General features: G+C 42.9%; 1 protein-coding gene across 3 annotated transcripts in view; it reads left to right on the forward strand.

The window, feature by feature from the left end:
- The window catches only part of FAM189A2 (family with sequence similarity 189 member A2), a 74,471-nt gene that overhangs the window by 41,373 nt on the left and 11,879 nt on the right, over positions 1 to 21,219 (forward strand). For 2 of the 3 annotated variants that reach the window (XM_045165060.1, XM_025281593.3), the window contains exons 3-6: positions 112 to 222; positions 14,663 to 14,791; positions 16,270 to 16,377; positions 16,511 to 16,644. In XM_045165060.1, coding sequence (XP_045020995.1) covers positions 112 to 222; positions 14,663 to 14,791; positions 16,270 to 16,377; positions 16,511 to 16,644 — 482 coding nt within the window. The remainder of the gene's footprint in view (positions 1 to 111; positions 223 to 14,662; positions 14,792 to 16,269; positions 16,378 to 16,510; positions 16,645 to 21,219) is intronic. The other variant, XM_045165061.1, reaches the window with a different exon arrangement.

Here is a 21,219-nt window from a genome sequence, read left to right on the forward strand (position 1 = left end):
CTGGCTTTTTTTTCCTTTAGGAAAAGAATGAGTCTTTTTACTTAGAAAAAAATCTGTCTCTGAATTTAGCCGTCATCTTTTCTCTAACTGCCTCTTTTCTTGCTGTTTCAGGTGAATCTCTTTGTGCTGCTGTCTGTGGTGTGTGTCCTCCTGAATTTAGCCGGATTTATTCTTGGCTGCCAGGGTGCTCAGTTTGTGTCCAGTGTGCCCAGGTGTGATCTGGTAAGCTGTCCTGAAACATCACTTTGTGCCTGTGCCAACCGTGGCCTGCCCAGCATTCTTGGGTGCCAGTGTGTGGCTGGACACAGGATCACGCAGTGTCCTAAAGTGAGACCTGAAGTTGGTAAAAGAAAGTGCGAAAACAAAATAAAGAACTAACTGCTAATTATTTTACTCAGATTGTTGATTAGTTTTTCTAAAGCAGGGACCAGCCAGTAGAACCCCCAAACCACAGACTATAATGCATCATTAGTCAGTGAATAGATGGATCAGTTGTCCACAGTCAGGATCTATCTGCTCTCGTCTAAAGAGGAAAGATGGATATTATCAGAATTCAGGTTAGCAGTCCTTTATCTGAAACTTCTGGAGGCCTTTCAGCATTCAGAGTTTTTCCAGTTTTTAGAAGATAAATGTGACACATAGACTGTTTATTCTTTAACACCTCAGTTGAGTTGGGAGACAGCAGACTGTAATCAATATTTTTGGTGTCCAGAGCTTTGGGGATTTCAGAATCATAGACAAGAGGTTGTGAACCTGTACTATCCCAATTTTTTTTTCTAATTTTTAATTGTAAAATATATATAGCATAAAATATACCATCTTAACCATTCACTAGTGTTGAATACATTCACCTCATTGTGCAGCTAATCTTCAGAACTCTTTCCATCCTGCAAAGCTGACATTATACATTTTATTTTATTTAAAAAATTATTTATTTATTTATGGCTGCACCGGGTCTCATTGCTGCGTACCGGCTTTCTCCAGTTGCAGAGGGTGGGGCTCCTCTCTGGTTGCAGTGCGTGGGCTTCTCATTGTGGTGGCTTCCCTTGTTGTGGTGCATGGGCGCAGTTGCCCACTGCATGTAGAGTCTTCCCAGACTAGGGATCAAACCCATGTCCCTTGCATGGTGGGCAGGTTCTTGACCACCGGGGAAATCCAACACTATATTTTAAACTGCTACTCTCCATTCCCTCTTCCCTCTGGCCTCTGTCAACCACTCTTCTACTTTATGATGCTATGGATTTGACTGCTCTGGTTGTCTGATATAAGTGGGATCACCCAGTATTTGTCTTTTAGTGTTTATTTCACTTAGTATAACACCCTCAATACATCTGCATGTTGTAGTATGTGTCAAAATTTCCTTTCTTTTTAAGGCTGAATGATAAATATTTCACTGTATGCAGAGGTCACGTTGTGTTCACCCTTCACCCATTGGAGGACACTAGCATTCTTTCTACCTTTTGGCTGTTGTAAACAATGCTGTCATGGAAGTGGGTCAATTCTCTGGAGTATGTGCCCAGAAGTAAAATTTCTGGCCATCTCTGAACTTTTTAAGAGGACTTTTCCATCACAAATATCTCCCTGTGGCAAAAAGCAAAAGAAGTGGACTCCTGGGAATTCCCTGACCATCCAGTGGTTAAGACTCCATGCTCCCAATGTGGGGGGCACAGGTCAGGAAACTAAGATTCAGCATGTCTCACGACATGTCCCCCCCTCCCCAAAAGTGGACTCTTTATGAGTTATAGTGAACCTCATCTATTTGGAACTTGGTTCCATGGCATTCTCACCCAGTCAAAACCAGCAGGATGCAAGTGAAGGCCAGCATGTCTCTTACAATGCTGTGATGGAATCCGTGCAGGAAGTTCATGATCTCCCCAGATGGGAAGATTCCTCGGGGACTCAGTAAAAACTTGTTGCTCTTAACCACCCTTCACAGTTTTAAAAAAGTTTTTGTCATTTTGTTGCTTAATAACCTTAAGTTTTGGAAGCACAGTCTCACAGTGTTTCCTGATGTTTCAGGCCCTCTGTGACTTGCCCTTGTCCCTGTCTCCCACTGTAATCCAGCCCAAGCCCACAAGCCACCTAGGTTCCTGCCCTACTTTGCTGTTCTGACAATGCCTCTCTCCCCTGACCACTCCCTGTCCTTTACGTCTCTGTTCATCCAAATAGGATTCACCTTTTAATGCCTCATTCAATGATTATCTTTTAAAGGAAGTAGTCCCTGATCCCCAGAGAAGATAATCTTCCAGAATTCCTGTCTGTCCATCTCTGAAACATTTCTCCTTTTGTTTTTTTGGGCTAAAGGTGTTCATACACTTGTCTTTTCTCTTGTCCTGTTCTGGAATCTCCACGAGGACAGTGTCTGGCTCTCCATCTTCTGGGGAGTTTTCAACAGCACTTCCTCGCACACTTCTTTATATACACAGAGTTCCCAGAAAAAAATTTTAAACAAGGCTCGATCTCCCTGTCACTAATCACACAGAAAATTGGAAGGGACAAAGAGAACAGACACAGCAGAGAAGTGAAAAGTCATAATACACTGAAAGGTAATTCAACAAAAGAGTAGCGTCTATTCTATGCAAGACACCATACTAGAGACTGCAGAGAGTAGAAAGAAAAGTCAGGCATCATTTCTGACCTAGAAGTTTATCACATAGCACGGGGAGTGGGGTCACTGCGGCCAGTGCTTGATCAGTGTGTGTGGAGGGAATGAATAAATGACTGCATGCAGCCATCAGAGTGAGACATGGTGCTCTGGGTATGCAAAAGAAGAAGGTCTTGGACCCTTGGGAAGGTGGGAAAATATCTGGAACATCGGCATTTGAGATGGGCCCTGAACGATAATAAGTAAAGGGAGTGAGTTGAAACCAGGAGAGGAGAGGATTCCAAGTGCAGTGGTCAGAAGTTAGCCCAGGTGGTAGATCACTGGGGGCTCTAGAACAAGCAGAAGCCAAACTGCAAGGTGTAAAGGTCCATACGGTTGACTTTTCTGAGAAATTCTATGGTTCTTTACCTTGACTGCTGTTAGAATCACCTGGGGAACTTTTTAAAAAGAATATCTAAGCTTGGGCCCTATACTCAGATATTCTCAGTTGCCCTGAAGTGGGGGCCTGGACATCAGTATTTTTTTAAAGCTTTTAAATATATTTTTAATTAAAAAAATTCCCCACTACCACAAAACCAACTCTGAGATTGTTTCTGATTATATGATTGTAAAAATTGGACAATCCATAAAAGTGTGGGATGGAACTTAAAAATCATTTGAAACCTCAGTGTTCTGGGATATCATAGTTAATCATTTGATGCTTTTTTTGTGTGTCTTTATGAATAAAAACATTCATCAACAGGACCGTATTGTAGTTGGTTTTCATTAGAGAGCCTGTTTGACAAGTGGGGTCTTTCTGAGGAAGGGATGTTTTCCTTCCCTCTTTGCCTCACCACCCACATGTCATTCCAAATCCACAGTAATAAGCTAGGGGTTTCCTTTCATGTTTTCACACTTATGTAACCATGCATAGATGTGTCTGGGGTAGAGCTTTGTTGTTGTTCAGATGTTCAGTCATGTCCAACTCTTTGTGACCCCATGGACTGCAGCACGCCAGGCTTCCCCATCCTTTACTGTTTCCTGGATCTTGCTCAAACTCATGTCCATTGAGTCACTGATGCCATCCACCGATCTCATCCTCTGTTGTCCCCTTCTTCTCCTGCCTTCAATCGTTCCCAGCATCAGGGTTTTTTCCAGTGAGTCAGCTCTTTGCTTCAGGTGGCTCAAGTATTGGAGCTTCACCTTCAGCATTGGTCCTTCCAATTGAATATTCAAGAATGATTTCCTTTAGGATAGACTGGTTTGATCTCCTTGCAGTTCAAGGGACTCTCAAGAGTCTTCTCCAATACCACAGTTCAAAAGCATCAGTTCTTCAGCGCTCATCCTTCTTTATGGTCCAACTCTCACATCCATACATAACTACTGGAAAAATCATAGCTTTGACTATTTGGACCTTTGTTGGCAAAGTAATGTCTCTGCTTTTTAATATGCTGTCTAGGTTTGCCATGACTTATTTTTCAAACATGGAATCTGTTGTATCCACTTACCTGTATATTGTTTTTCTGACTTAAAATTACATGAGGTACAGCTCTAACATCTTTTATTCCCCCTTTGAGCAGCTCAGTTCTCCGTTGTCTTGTTGTCTGTTGTGGCTTGGGTTTTGGCCGATAAAAGCAATGCTGCTATGAATACCACTCTGCATATCCCCACGGGAGCTGTTGACCTAAGTGGGCTAGTCTCCCAGGACAGGGATTGTTCTTCTGTTTGTCTCGTCTTTTTATAGCTCATTCAGCCATTTGATGATTTTATTCTTTTTTTTTTTTTTAATTAAGATAAAATTTGCCAACAGTTAAATGACCAGGTCTCAAGTGCACAGTTCATCAAGTTTTGACCAGTGTGTGTATTCATCATGACAAGTACCCTCCTGTTCAGACAAGATAGGGAGCATTTTCATTACTTTAGAGAGTTCTTTGCTGCCTCCTTTCAGCCAATTTCAACTTTCTCATAGGCAACCACTGTTCCAATTTCGTTCACCATAGATTAGTTTTGCCTGTTCTTGAACGTCACACAAGTGGAGTCATGTGGTATGTACCTTTTTGTGTCTGACCTGTCTAGCTCAGCATGATGTTTTTGAGATTCATCCATGTTTTGGGGGTCATATCAGTTGTTTGCTTTTTTAAAAAATTAATTAATGTGTTTAACTGGAGGCTAATTACCTTACAATATTGTAGTGGTTTTTGCCATACATTGACATGATTCAGCCTCGGGTGCACATGTGTTCCCCATCCTGAACCCCCCTCCCACCTCCCTCCCCATCCCATCCCTCAGGGTCATCCCAGGGCACCAGCCCTGAGCACCCTGTCTCATGCATCGAACCTGGACTGGCGATCTGTTTCACATATGATAATATACATGTTTCAATGCTGTTCTCTCAAATCCTCCCACCCTCGCCTTCTCCCAGAGTCCAAAAGACTGTTCTTTACATCTGTGTCTCTTTTGCTGTCTCACACATAGGGTCATCGTTACCATCTTTCTAAATTCCATATATATGCGTTAGTATACTGTATTGGTGTTTTTCTTTCTGGCTTACTTCACTCTGTATAATAAGCTCCAGTTTCATCCACCTCATTAGAACTGATTCAAATATATTCTTTTTAATGGCTGACTAATACTCCATTGTGTATATGCACCACAGCTTTCTTATCCATTTGTCTGCCGATGGACATCTAGGTTGGTTCCATGTCCTGGCTATTGTAAACAGTGCTGCAATGAACATTGGGGTACACATGTCTCTTTCAGTTCTGGTTTCCTCAGTGTGTATGCCAAGCAGTGAGATTGCTGGGTCACATGGCAGTTCTATTTCCAGTTTTATTAAGGAATCTCCACACTTTGGAAAACTCAGCTGTGACCACAGGACTGGAAAAGGTCAGTTTTCATTCCAATCCCAAAGAAAGGCAATGCCACAGAATGCTCAAACTACCGCACAATTACACTCATCTCACACGCTAGTAAAGTAATGCTCAAAATTTTCCAAGCCAGGCTTCAGCAATAAGTGAACCGTGAACTTCCTGATGTTCAAGCTGGTTTTAGAAAAGGCAGAGGAACCAGAGATCAAATTGCCAACATCCGCTGGATCATGGAAAAAGCAAGAGAGTTCCAGAAAAACACCTATTTCTGCTTTATTGACTATGCCAAAGCCTTTGACTGTGTGGATCACAATAAACTGTGGAAAATTCTGAAAGAGATGGGAATACCAGACCACCTGATCTGCCTCTTGAGAAATTTGTATGCAGGTCAGGAAGCAAGTTAGAACTGGACATGGAACAACAGACTGGTTCCAAATAGGAAAAGGAGTTCATCAAGGCTATATATTGTCACCCTGTTTATTTAACCTATATGCAGAGTACATCATGAGAAATGCTGGACTGGAAGAAACACAAGGTGGAATCCAGATTGCCGGGAGAAATATCAATAACCTCAGCTATGCAGATGACACCACCCTTATGGCAGAAAGTGAAGAGAAACTAAAAAGCCTCTTGATGAAAGTGAAAGTGGAGAGTGAAAAAGTTGGCTTAACACTCAACATTCAGAAAACGAAGATCATGGCATCTGGTCCCATCACTTCATGGGAAATAGATGGGGAAACAGTGGAAACAGTGTCAGACTTTATTTTGGGGGGCTCCAAAATCACTGCAGATGGTGACTGCAGCCATGAAATTAAAAGATGCTTACTCCTTGGAAGGAAAGTTATGACCAACCTAGATAGCATATTACAAAAGCAGAGACATTACTTTGCCAACAAAGGTCCGTCTAGTCAAGGCTATGGTTTTCCCTGTGGTCATGTATGGATGTGAGAGTTGGACTGTGAAGTAAGCTGAGCACCAAAGAATTGATGCTTCTGAACTGTGGTGTTGGAGAAGACTCTTGAGAGTCCCTTGGACTGCAAGGAGATCCAACCAGTCCATTGTGAAGGAGATCAGCCCTGGGATTTCTTTGGAAGGAATGATGCTGAAGCTGAAACTCCAGTACTTTGGCCACCTCATGCGAAGAGTTGACTCATTGGAAAAGACTCTGATGCTGGGAGGGATTAGGGGCAAGAGGAGAAGGGGACGACAGAGGATGAGATGGCTGGATGGCATCACTGACTCGATGGACGTGAGTCTGAGTGAACTCTCGGAGTTGGTGATGGACAGGGAGGCCTGGTGTGCTGCAATTCATGGGGTCGCAAAGAGTTGGACATGACTGAGCGACTGATCTGATCTGATCTGATCTGATCTGATACTTCTCCATAGTGGCTGTACTAGTTTGCATTCCCACCAACAGAGCAAGAGGGTTCCTTTTTCTCCACACCCTCTCCAGCATTTATTGTTTATAGACTTTTTGATAGCAGCCATTCTGACTGGCATGAGATGGTACTTCACTGTGGTTTTGATTTGCATTTCTCTGATAATGAGTGATGTTGAGCATCTTTTCATGTGTTTGTTAGCCATCTGTATGTCTTCTTTGGAGAAATGTCTCTCTAGTTCTTTGGCCCATTTTTAGATTGGGTCGTTTAATTTCCTGGAATTGAGCTGCAGGAGCTACTTGTATATTTTTGAGGTTAATTCTTTGTCAGTTGCTTCATTTGCTATTATTTTCTCCCTTTCTGAAGGCTGTCTTTTCACCTTGCTTATAGTTTCCTTTGTTATGGAAAAGCTTTTAAATGTAATTAGGTCCCATTTGTTTATTTTTGCTTTTATTTCCATTACTCTGGGAGGTGCTCTTTATTTTTCTTTTAACCAGGGCAATATTTCATGCTATAAAAATACCATAACTTGTTTTATCAGTTCTCCTGATAATTGGGTTGTTTCCAGTTTGGGGGTATTATGAACAAAGCTGTTGTGAACATTTTTGTGTAGTTTTTCTTGGTTGACCTGTTTTCATTTCTCTTGAGTAAACACACAGGTTTAGAATTGTTGGGCTGTGTGGTGAATGTATGTCTAACTTTGTAAGAACTGCTAAATGGTTTCCTGAAGTATATGGGGAATAAGTATATTTAATTTAAAACATGTGGACAGTTCCTTTATTAAACGGCTTTAACTTACATTTCCACCAGTAACCCTCTATCTACAACATGTTACTCTAATTTTTACCAGTCTGATGGGACTGGGTCTAAATCTCATTGTTACTTTAAGTTGCAGTTTTCTGATTGATAGAGGTGGTACAGCATTTTGGGGAAAACTTTACAGAAAATTCTAATATGTGGCTAGGGTAGAGAACTGTAGTACTGATGGATGATGGGAGGAAGAAGAAGATCTTCTATTTTTACATTTAAAGTTTCTCAGTCATGTCCGACTCTTTGCAGCCCAGTGGACTAAGTGCATTGAATTCTCCAGGCCAGAATACTGGAGTGGGTAGCCTATCCATTCTCCAGGGGATCTTCCCAACCTGGGGATTGAAGCCAGGTCTCCCACTTTGTGGGTGGATTCTTTACCAGCTGAGTCATAAGGGAAGCCCAAGAATACTGGGGTGCCTAGCCTATCCCTTCTCCAGGGGATCTTCCCAACCCAGGAATCAAACCGGGGTCTCCTGCATGGCAGGGGGATTCTTTACCAACTGAGCTGTCAGGGAAGCCAGAAATCAGACACTTGTAGTTTGTTTCCTCCTGCCGCTTAAGAGAGAGAGAAAAGATGTCAGACACTTGCAGCCTCTTTGCTCCGTTTGGAGACCCCTAGCCTTCCTACCTGTTACCCTCTCATTCCCCCGTTTTCTTTTAGGAGAATTATGTTGCCTAGGGAAAGGTACATCATCCCTAAATTGTTGAGGCAACATATTCTCCTAACCTTCATATTGAGGGTCTCTGATCCAGGGGCCCCAAGTAGTAGCTGGAGGAAGCTGCCGCAGTGGCAAGAGTTTGAGCAACCATTTGTAACTTAAAAGCCTTCATGTGGCTAGAAACAAATCCAGTCACACAGTTACAGATGCAGGCAGCAAACAGCAAAAACAGAACAATCAGCAAAGTTAAAAGTCACATTATGTCCACAATTAAGGTACAAAGCGTTGCACCAGTCCATTTTAGGATTGTTAGATGTCATCTGATTAAGAAGAGGCATCACATATGATTGTTGCTGTCAAAGGTATTCTCAGACTTACAGAAAGTCTGAAAGATGGATGGTTTTTCATCCATCTTTAAGAATGGGGAGATTCTTAAGAGATCGAAGAGAAGTTCGAATAGATTTTCAGAAATATTGGGCAGAGATGGGATTAAGAAGGCAGGAGAAGGATTAGAAACAGGAAGAACAAGGAACACAAAATGCATGGTTGCTTAGAACCATTTTGTACAGAGCCTAAGGGCTTTCCTGTATTCACTGGGCAAGGTGATAGGTATTCATTGTTGTTTGCATAATGATTAACTTTCAGATACTATCTCTTATTTAAAGGAATTAATTCTCACTTATCTGGAAAAATTTTGCCATCCAAACTGGCTCACCCCAAAAGTTTCAGATAGCTGAGGTTTCTATATATTTGGATGTCCAGGGTTGTGTGAATTACACAAGTGTGTGTACAGCCCACACAGGACTGGCTTCCCTCTTATTATAAAGCCTTGGGTCAAGAATGGACTCATGTAGGAAGGGAGTACTTTGTAAGTGACACCTAATGTTACCTGAGGGAGGTAAAACTAGGTAAGATCTTGAGGCTTCAGTTCAGTTCAGTTCAGTTGCTCAGTCGTGTCCGACTCTTTGCAACCCCATGAATCGCAGCACACCAGGCCTCCCTGTCCATCACCAACTCCGAGAGTTCACTCAGACTCACGTCCATCGAGTCAGTGATGCCATCCAGCCATCTCATCCTCCGTCGTCCCCTTCTCCTCCTGCCCCCAATCCCTCCCAGCATCAGGGTCTTTTCCAATGAGTCAACTCTTCGCATGAGGTGGCCAAAGTACTGGAGTTTCAGCTTCAGCATCATTCCTTCCAAAGAAATCCCAGGGCTGATCTCCTTCACAATGGACTGGTTGGATCTCCTTGCAGTCCAAGGGACTCTCAAGAGTCTTCTCCAACACCACAGTTCAGAAGCATCAATTCTTTGGCGCTCAGCTTTCTTTACAGTCCAACTCTCACATCCATACATGACCACTGGAAAAACCATAGCCTCGACCAGATGGACCTTTGTTGGCAAAGTAATGTCTCTGCTTTTGAATATGCTATCTAGGTTGGTCATAACTTTTCTTCCAAGGAGTAAGCGTCTTTTAATTTCATGGCTGAAGTCACCATCTGCAGTGATTTTGGAGCCCCCCAAAATAAAGTCTGACACTGTTTCCACTGTTTCCCCATCTATTTCCCATGAAGTGATGGGACCGGATGCCATGATCTTCGTTTTCTGAATGTTGAGTGTTAAGCCAACTTTTTCACTCTCCACTTTCACTTTCATCAAGAGGCTTTTTAGTTTCTCTTCACTTTCTGCCATAAGGGTGGTGTCATCTGCATAGCTGAGGTTATTGATATTTCTCTCGGCAATCTTGATTCCAGCTTGTGCTTCTTCCAGCCCAGCGTTTCTCATGATGTACTCTGCATAGAAGTTAAATAAGCAGGGTGACAATATATAGCCTTGACGTACTCCTTTTCCTATTTGGAACCAGGGTGTTGTTCCATGTCCAGTTCTAACTGTTGCTTCCTGACCCTCAAACAGATTTCTCAAGGGACAGGAAAGGTGGTCTGGTATTCCCATCTCTTGAAGAATTTTCACAGTTTATTGTGATCCACACAGTCAAAGGCTTTGGCATAGTCAATAAAGCAGAAATAGATGTTTTTCTGGAACTCTCTTGCTTTTTCGATGGTCCAGCGGATGTTGGCAATTTGATCTCTAGTTCCTCTGCCTTTTCTAAAACCAGTTTGAACATCAGGAAGTTCACAGTTCACATATTGCTGAAGCCTGGCTTGGAGAATTTTGAGCATTACTTTACTAGCGTGTGAGATGAGTGCAATTGTGCGGTAGTTTGAGCATTCTGTGGCATTGCCTTTCTTTGGGATTGGAATGAAAACTGACCTTTTCCAGTCCTGTGGCCACTGCTGAGTTTTCCAAATTTGCTGGCATATTGAGTGCAGCACTTTCCCAGCATCATCTTTCAGGATTTGAAATAGCTCAACTGGAATTCCATCACTTCCACTAGCTTTGTTCGTAGTGATGCTTTCTAAGGCCCACTTGACTTCACATTCCAGGATGCCTGGCTCTAGGGGAGTGATCACACCATCATGATTATCTTGGTTGTGAAGATCTTTTTTGTGCAGTTCTGTGTATTCTTGCCACCTCTTCTTAATATCTTCTGCTTCTGTTAGGTCCATACCATTTCTGTCTTTTATCAAGCCCATCTTTGCATGAAATGTTCCCTTGGTATCTCTAATTTTCTTGAAGAGATCTCTAGTCTTTCCCATTCTGTGGAATGAAGCAGGGCAAAGACTAATAGAGTTTTGCCAAGAAAATGCACTGGTCATAGCAAACACCCTCTTCCAACAACAGAAGACTCTACACGTGGGTATCACCAGATGGTCAACACCGAAATCAGATTGATTATATTCTTTGCAGCCAAAGATGGAGAAGCTCTATACAGTCAACAAAAGCAAGACCAGGAGCTGACTGGCTCAGATCATGAACTCCTTATTGCAAAATTCAGACTTAAATTGAAGAAAGTAGGGAAAACCACTAGACCATTCAGGTATGACCTAAATCAAATCCCTTATGATTATACAGTGGAAGTGAGAAATAGATTTGAGGGACTAGATCTGATAGAGTGCCTGATGAACTATGAACAGAGGTTCGTGACATTGTACAGGAGACAGGGATCAAGACCATCCTCATGGAAAAGAAATACAAAAAAGCAAAATGGCTGTCTGAGGAGGCCTTACAAATAGCTGTGAAAAGAAGAGAAGCGAAAAGCAAAGGAGAAAAGGAAAGATATAAGCATCTGAAAGAAGAGTTCCAAAGAATAGCAAGAAGATATAAGAAAGCCTTCCTCAGCGATCTTGAGGCTTACACAGCTATAATTAATGGAAATTGCATTGTGACCCATTGAAAAATGAGTTTGGTTCCTGCTTGGGGAGGGAGGGTCTTGTGTACATGAACAGAATGGAGATGTGAGAAGAATGAATAATCTCTATTAGCTGCTGCTTTGTTATACTAAATAATGCTGTTAGTATTAAAACAGGAAGTTCTCAGCCAGAGACTTTCAAGGAGGAAGCCCATTACCTTCTGAATTTAGCCTGGTGTAAGGATATTATTAACTGTGGAAGAGGGCCAAGGGAAAGTCAGCCATCCCTGAGGGGAAAGAATAGTTCCCACCTGCCTAGGGAAATCCTGTGTGAGTGGCCACAGTAATTTTCCTTTAGAAGGAAGACTGTCTTATAGATATTAACAGCAGGATATACCTTCAAAAATGTGAGACAGTGAAAAAAGAATTCAAATACAAACAGCTTTGTGCCTTTGTGTGTGGAGTTGTGGATCTAGGTGTGGGGACATTGCTGAGGTAATGATCTCTGTGGATAAACCAGGAAAAGACAGAAACCAAGTGTCTGTGAACTGATAATTTTGGAGTCCATGGAGGTAACTCTAGTTGTAATTTTTTTTATCAGAGGCAAAAGTTATATCAAAATCAGCATCAGTGTTTAATACAGTAAGGCGTCCCTTTCAATATGATTTAAGGACAAGGAATAAAAAGTGTTCTAGGACCCATGGAGTTCTAGAAGAGGCAAAGCTAATCTCTCTCTCTCTTTGCTGCACCTTGCGGCATGTGGGGATTTGGTTCCCAGACCAGGGATTGAACCCACACCCCTGTCGTGAAAGTGTGCAGTCTTAACCACTGGACCACCAGGCAAGTTCCCAAGACAAAACTAATCTATATATAAAAAATATCCAAGCAGTGGTTGCCTTTAGGAGGGTGTGGGCATGGATCAGTGGGGAAGGGGCATGAAGGATTTTCTGTGATGATAGGATCTTCTGTATGTTATTACGTGTTTGGGTTACGGAGGTATATGCATGACTCAGAGTTCGTTGAATGGTGTGCTTATGATTTGTGTATGTAAATTCTGTGTGTGTACATAGATTTCAGCTCAAAAGAAGAACAAACCCAAACCAAAAAACGTGTAATCCAGTGGTACAAAGTTCTCCCCTTGGCTTCCTAGTCAACTTGCATTAGAAAGAAATAAGTTTCCTCCTTGGGCTTCCCAAGTGGTACTAGTGGTGAAGAACCTGCCTGCCAGTGCAGGAGATGTAAGAGAAACTGGTTCTATCCCTGGGCGGGGGATATATCCTGGAGGAGGGCAAGGCATCCTATTCCAGTATACTTGCCTGAGGAATCCCAAGGGCAGTGGAGCCTTGTAGGCTACAGTCCATGGGGTTGCAAAGAGTCCGACACAACTGATGTGACTTAGCACACAGCATGGGTTTCCTCCTAATTTGGAAAATACCATGAAATTTGCCACTAGGATTAGACAGTAAGAATCTTAATTAGGAAAAAGACTTTTTTTTTTCTGTTAAGTAACTAAAAAGCAGAGACATTACTTTGCCAACAAAGGTCTGTCTAGTCAAAGCTATGATTTTTCCTGTAGTCATGTATGGATGTGATGGTTTTACTATAAAGAAAGCTGAGTGCCAAAGAATTGATGCTTTTGAACTGTGGTGTTGGAGAAGACTCTTGAGAGTCCTTTGAACTACAAGGAGATCCAACCAGTCCATCCTAAAGGAAATCAGTCCTGAATATTCATTGGAAGGACTGATGCTGAAGCTGAAGTTCCAATACTTTGGCCACCTGATGCCAAGAATGGACTCATTGGAAAAGACCCTGATGCTGGGAAAGATTGATGGCGGAAGGAGAAGGGGATGACAGAGGATGGGATGGTTGGATGGCATCACCGACTCAATGGAAATGAGTTTGAGCAAGCTCTAGGAGTTGGTGATAGACAGGAAAGCCTGGCGTGCTGCAGTCCATGGGGTTGCAAAAAGCTGGACATGACTGAGCAACTGAACTGAGTTAAAACATTGTAGACATTCAGTCATTCTTAAAGATGCCTGAAAAATTTTGCAGCTAGTGAAGTCAAAACTGCCTCTGTATTTTAACAAATATGAAAGAGGTGTGGCCTTTCTTTTTAGCCAAAATGATATAGCCAACTTTAACAGCTCAAGCTGCAGAGTAGGTAAAAATGAAACTCTGTTCCCAAATTATGGGTCTTATTAGCCCAGTTCAGCTGATATGTATGTTCCCAACCTGACTCAATAGAAACTTGGAAAAGTGACCAAAAGTTTGCAAAGCATCTCACTAAAAATATATGTGATTACTCATCCGTGATGTTATCACTTCAGATATCACACAACTTGTGTAAGAATCTGTGAACATATTAAAGATGTGAACTAAGGGATCTATTTAAGCCTACGTGGTTTAGGGCTACTGTTCACCACACAGACCCTGAGCTTATCCCAGGCACACAGTAGACTGAACTTCCTTGCCCTCTTGGATAAGTGGGACCATGTGATTTGTTTTGGAAATGAAACTGAGGTCATGCAATGAATGTCATTTCCTAAGAAGATGATTTAAGCTAGGCTGACCAGAAGTAGCAAATCTAAAGGCACCCAATTAAAATTGAATTTCAAATAAACAGCTAATAGTTTTTTTTTTTTTTTTTACTGTAAACTTAACTTGTGCAGTATTTGGGACATACTGGCTCTAAGGAATGATCTCTTTATCTGAATTCAAATTTCACTGAGCATCTTGCCTTTTACCTTGTAACCCTGCTTTAATAAATGCCAGTGTACAATTCATCAGGTGCTCTCCATGTCTCTAGCATAGCGATCCTCAGTCCTCAGATAGTGGATGCTCCATCACCCTTGGACCCCATGGCAGTATGAAGAGCAGAGCCCTCTGCTGACCTGCAGTGGACATATAGCATAGTCAAGAAATAACCTTGGTTGATGAAGCCACTGAAATTTGGGGGCTGGTTCTTAACCACAACATACCTAACCTATCCTGACTGCTGTAGATATTGCTTGACCCTGAACCCAGCCATAACTCATTCTGTGATATTGCTGCTCCATGGTGTGGCCTGTGTATTTTTACTTAATAATTAAATTACTCTTCTGCCTTTTCCCCTTAAGGTGGACTTAGGTGAAGGCAAGATTTGCTTCTGTTGTGAAGAATTTCAACCAGCCAAATGCACAGACAAAGAAAATTCCTTGAAACTCTTCCCGGTTCAGCCTTGTAGTGCTGTTCACCTTCTCCTCAAGGTATCTGGAATGGATTCCACTCCCAGCCAGTAAACACACCACAGAGACCCCGAGGAAGGCAAAGCTCCCTGAAATATCCCTCTTCTGTTACCTCCTTCAAATAATGCTGCTAAAAGCAGATATGAATGACTTCTTATCAGTGACCCAGAGACAGAATTGAGCGTAAAAGGGACCACAGGTTGTTTATTGTTGCCTCTTAAGTTATGAATAGATGGCTTATTTGTGTTCAGAATTATAAGTTAGTAAAAAAGGTAGAGGAGCCTAAATACATACACATGTCTATGTGTATGTGTATAAATTTACACATACACATACATCCCACGATGTGGCTACACATACGTGACATAGTTTTAGCAGAACCTCTGAAGTGCATGTCCATTTGTCACTGTTCTGATGCTCCTTTGTTGACCTAAATGAATCTTGTGGGCTACTGAGTGTTGCTGTTGTAAGACGCTTAGGCTAAGCAGATGTATTGGCCAAAAAATGAAGGAGAAATTCAGGACACTACCTCTTGTTTAATAGGCTGCAACTATACTAAGCCAAAGATATGAAAAACAAATGAAACCAGCTGAAAAAAATACTGGAGAAATGGATAAAAATCATGTCCTGACTTAAGGTCTGTTTGTCCAGTGAGTGACACGATCAGTTGGTAAACCCTGAGATACTAGTTTTTGGATGGTCCCTCCCTGATGGCTTCCTTTAAATCTTAGTTTTGGGTTTAAATTTCATGAGAAGAGGAATCTCTAAGCCAAGAGAGAGAAGCTGCCAGCTCTCGGAGTTTATGGAGGCTGTAAAAATGGCCTTCTTTCTTTGGCTTCTGGCTTTTTGGTAGCTGAGTCACCCCCAAACTTTCTGAGCCAGGACTTTGCTTGGGGAAAGCCCCACTAAGAAGCCAGGACTGTAGCAACACAAACTTTGGAACTGGCGTTGCTGCTATTTTGAGGCATGTGTTTAGAGGAGACAAGCCCTGTTTACACTCGGGCTGGCCTGCTCCCTGTGTTATCCTAGTTGGTTCCCTGGGGCAGCTCTGCCGGTGGTGCCTGAAATAGAATCTGTGGCCACCAATGAAGGAGCATGTGGTCCTGGTGGGAGGCTGTGGGAGCATGGAGGTTGGGACTCTGTCACTGGGGACACCAACTTTAGAAGGAAAATTCAGTACCTTCCTGGAAGAGACGTTTCCAGACAGGATTCTGATGCAAAAAGAAATATGGTAATATCATGTCTACCCGGGACAAGAAGCTTCTAAGGTAGGGGTTTAAAATTAAGAAGTACACAGTGTTGTGTGGCAGTCTTATTAACAGCCAGCATTTGTTGGGCACCTAGCATGAGCCAAACACCGTGTAAGTCCTTTAACATGCATTTTCACATTAGTATCGGCCTCCTAGGATAGTGTTATTATTAATTTTTGAAAGTTTTAATGTTGCATTCTGGTCATCAGTTTTGAGATACTCAGATGTGTCATTGTTTCCTGGTTCCAGAAAGTCCTTTTCACCCTGTGTGCCTTGAATGCCCTGACCACCACCGTCTGCTTGGTGGCAGCCGCCCTTCGCTACCTCCAGATCTTTGCAGCCAGAAGATCCTGCATCGTAAGTCCATACAAGGTGGCAGCCTATTGGTGATGCCGCTGAGCCCACCCTCAGATCTTTTTGTGTCATCTGTGGCCTTTCTCCCTGAGCCTTTGTAGCAAAGGCTGTTGACTAACAGATGCTGTTTGATTAGGATGAATCCCAGATTTCTGCGGAAGAAGTGGAGGAACACAGACGCGTCCCAGACCCTGATGACTTCGTGCCGCCAGTGCCTCCCCCTTCCTATTTTGCCACGTTTTACTCATGCACACCCCGGATGAACCGCAGGTACCCTCCCTTAGTACCCCTACCCATCCTCCCAGTTTTGAGGCTTGAGGGTCAGAACTCACGCCATGAGCTCTGACTTCTCTCCAGAATCTAGACATTGTGTTATTTTCCAGGATCTTCTGGTTTTTGTTTTCCTTCTCTCCTTTTTGGTCTGACAAATTACATGAAACCAAAGAAAAGTCAAGCCTTGACCTAAGGATATAGTTTTTCAATTTCAATTACCTTCCCAGGAAAACTGACACCCGGTGAGATAACTACTGTAATTTGACATGATTGAGAACTGCTGTTACCCTGGAAACACTCTCATTTGGGCCAAATCGATATTCATTGTAACACCATCAGCAGGTCTTGAAATCATGAAATTCTTCCCAGCCATTAAAAAAAGATTAATTATTAATCACATCTCCTTGGTCTAGGGGAAAAAAAAAAAAAAGACACCATGTTTATGCTCCTTTTCAAATTCTAGCTCAAAATTTTATCGTCTGTTTCTTAAATCTCTAAGATCATCATCTGTAGAACAAAATGCCACGTGCATTCATTTGATTGTTAGCCACTTGTAGAATTGTACCTTTCTAAAAAATCAAAAGACTTCGTTTATTCATTCAACAAACATTTGATCCATCCTCTACTGCTTACTAGTCACTGTACTGGGTTATTGATATTCAAAATGAGTTACACTGACTTCCTCCCCCTAACAAGGAGCTCACAGTCTAGATCATTAAAACTGAGTGTTGGAAGGATCGTAATAGTACTCAGAAGGAGGTTTTGAGTGCAGGAGTGCCTAACTTGGAATGATGGGTGGGCTGTGGCGAGACTGAAGGAAGAGTCAGCTCATTAGGGTTGGCCTCCTGTATAAAGTGATGCTCTTAGTCTGAATGTAAAGGGTAAAGCAGACCTATATTTAAACTTGTAAAAGAAAAGCATAGAATTCTGTAAGAAAGACTAGTGTCTTTCCATTGCTCGTGAGAGGGCCAGGAATTTCTACTTTTAACCCTGAGGTACATGTGGAGAGTTGTCAGACAAATTTGGTGTCAGGCTTGGGGTTTTTGGAAATCCATTTGCTAGTGCTCAGGACAGCCACGTGTGATTTTCAGAGGTCACTAGTGGCAGCTCCCACTCAGATGCTGTTCACATTCTTTTCCATGATTTATTTACCTTCCTGATTTTCCCTCAGAATCAAATCTAAACCCTGCTGCAGACCCTCCCCTGCTCACCCTCCTCAGTGGAAGCAGAGATGACTGCAAAGCTGGAGGGGGCGTCTGCTGGCTGCCAGATGGTCCCAGGGGACAGCTCAGCCTCCCTATTGTACAGGGCCTGGTGGACTGGGATTTCGAAACTTCAGGGGCCAGGATGACTTCTGTAGTCTTTTTGGAAACGAACCAAGAATTATGGAGGCCAGAGGGACATAGTAACAAAACTCATATTCTTTATGTACTATAGGACACGTCTGCTAAAACCTTAGCTCAGTGTCAGGCTGTCTCTATAGGGCACACTGAAGGACAGTGACGTGCCTGTTATTTCACGGGATGGGGAGAGAAATGCCCTCTTTGTGGAGAATTCTTTGGCTCTCTGAGGTTGTGGGTGAGCGCTCGGTTGACCTAAGTGGAGGCGACAGACGGATTTAATTTCCTGCCGTGGCAGAAAGGGAAAGTGACTCATGTGGGTTTAGAAGTTGTGCTGACCCGTGGGATCTCCCGCTCCAGCCTTCCCTTCTCCTCTCTTTCCTTTCTTTTCTCTGCGCCTCCATGGCATGCTTATCAGTGTGGGTCTTTAAGGATCTGGATGCATCTCTGGACTTGCCCTTCTGAGTCCTGAGCCACTCCCTGGCCAAATCTGAGTTGGAAGAAGATGGACAGGCTTCTCATCAAGGGCTTTACCAACCAGAACTTCCTGAGATGAACGTGGGGGAGGGGGTACGGCAGAATACCCTTGAGATCTAAAGTATGTACCTGGAGCCCTAGCTCATAACTCCAATGGGCAAACACCCTCATTTTCAGAAATTCCCCTAATATCTGAGTGCAGCCCACTTTTTTTTTTTAACCTTTTATGTACTTTTTAATAATTGAAGTCGGCTTACAATATTATATTAGTTTCAGGTGGTGTTGTTGTTTAGTCACTAAATCATGTCCGACTCTTTATGACCCTCTAGACTAGCCTGCCAGGCTCCTTTGTCAATGGGATTTCCCAAGCAAGAATACCAGAGGGGGTTGCCATTTCCTCCTCCAGGGGATCTTCCCAACCCAGGGATCGAACCTGAGTCTTTTGTCTCCTGCATTGGCAGGTGGATTCTTTACCGCCGAGCCACCAGGGAAGCCCATTTTCAGATGTACAACATAGTGATTCAGTATTTTTTCTTTTTATGTTAATTGGAGGCTAATTACTTTACAATATTGTGGTGGTTTTGCAATACATTCACACGAATCAGCCATGGGTGTAGATGTGTTCCCCATCCTGACCCTCCCTCAAACCTCCCTCCCTGTCCCATCTCTCAGGGTCATCCCAGGATTCAGTATTTTTATAGCTTATACTCCATTTAAAGTTATTACAAAACAATGGCTATTATTTCCCTGGACTACACAATATATCCTGTTGCTTATCAATTTTATATATAGTACTTTGTATCTCCTAATCCCATGCCCCTTGCCCATTTTTCTTTTTAAAATGGCTGAATGTATTCACTTTTAGATACATATTCTCTCAGAGATATTTTTAAATTTGACCGACTTTGCTAGATTCTCAGTATAAATCAACTTCATAGGCACTAGCTGTATAAACCCAATTGATAAATTTTCTTTCTTATAAGCAGGGCTTCCCTGGTGGCTCAGACAGTAAAGCGTCTGCCTGCAATGTGGGAGACCCAGGTTCGATCCCTGGGTCTGGGAAGATCACCTGGAGAAGGGAATGGCAGCCCACTCCAGTACTCTTGCTTGGAAAAATCCCATGGCCAGAGGAGCCTAGTGGGCTACAGTCCATGGGGTCCCAAAGAATCAGACACAACTGAGCGACTTCAGTTTCTTATAAGCAGACAGGCAAGAATGTTTGCATTAATGTTTCTACAAAGTTATGCTAAGAGTTTTCATGCAATAGAGGCTCCCCATTTCCTGTAAGGTTTTATGACCTCTCAGAACAGGTTTATTTATTTGACTTCTATAAATACAACTATTTTATGCATTGGTATCTCCTTGAGAAAGGACTTCTTAGGTTACTGTCATAAACAGAAGCCTGATTGCAGTTAAGACTTCTATCCAAAGATGGTTATCTACTTTGTGAATCAGTTTGTCAGTACAGAAGGGGGCTGTGTGTCCTCATATCCTCAGGGAGTCCCCCAGTCTCAGAAATTGGCTTGAGCCAGGAGTCAAAAAGGAGTCTCTAACCTATTTCATGAGTATGGATCTAGCTGTACTGTGGGGATGTTTCCTGCTAAAGAAAACTGAAGATGAGAGCATGGGAATCAGGTTGGCTTGGGCATTTCGGCTCACCCATTTCCTTTACAAATGAGCTTCAAAACCCAAGCTCTAGTGAAGCTGGCCTGCACCAGGGCTGGACTCTGTGCTCAGCTGTTGTTGGGGTGAGTGCCCCTGCCTCACTCCCCACTCCCACACCCTTCCAAAACATGCCCCATGGAAGGGCCAAGCTTTCCCAGCACACAGAGGAGGATCATTCTTTGGTCTGGGCCATATTAGTTGCTTCATCAGCCTCAGATAAGTTCTCAGGTCCTATTTGTTGTATCAAAGCAGAACATATTTTACATGGTCCTTTTGGGTTTCCTGTTCATCTTCAGATCTCATGGGCATGGACCAGCAAAGGTTTCCTGGAGACTTTGGGATGAATTTGCATCAACCTGGATTTTGGAGTCTCTTAAAAAGGTCACCCCTGGGTGGGTCTCTTAACCATTTCGGAGCTCAGTTTCTTCATTCACCTGCCTTGTCACATGGCTCCTGAGCCTGTTATGAGATAATGGGCTAAAAAAAAAATCTTTCTAAAAACAAAAGCTGAGACCATGTTCTGCCATTGCTAGTTGCATGGTTTAAAATGTTCGTGGCATGTGTCTTACTCTTAAGAAACATTTAGCCCCTAATCTTTGTTGTTGTTATTTAGTCGCTTCAGTTGTGTCCAACTCTTTGCAACCCTGTGGACCGTAGCCCTCCAGTCTCCTCTGTCCGTGGGAATTCTCCAGGCAAGAATACTGGAGTGGGTTGCCTTTCCCTTCTCCAGGGGATCTTCCCGATTCAGGGCTCAAACCCATGTCTCTTTTGTCTCCTGCATTGGCATGTGGGGTCTTTACCACTAGCGCCACTTAGGAAGCCCCAGCCCCTAATCTTACCCCACCTTATCAGGTAGCAGTTGTCTAAAGACACTCATTCTCAATAAAAGTTTGATCACCTTTCTCACATATAACAGGGTTTTGATTTCAGCCACCGTAATCCATTTCCTTTAGCAGCAGTCTCAATCCTGGCTGGGCCTTGGAACTCCTGGGAACACTGAGAGCCTACAGATACCCAGCCCTGTCATAGGCAACTAGGGCAGAATTTCTAGAGGTAAGGCCTGGGCCATACCCAGTGTAGGAATGCTCCT

The sequence above is a fragment of the Bubalus bubalis genome, chromosome 3, assembly GCF_019923935.1.
Source record: "Bubalus bubalis isolate 160015118507 breed Murrah chromosome 3, NDDB_SH_1, whole genome shotgun sequence".
In the NCBI taxonomy this organism is placed as follows: domain Eukaryota; kingdom Metazoa; phylum Chordata; class Mammalia; order Artiodactyla; family Bovidae; genus Bubalus; species Bubalus bubalis.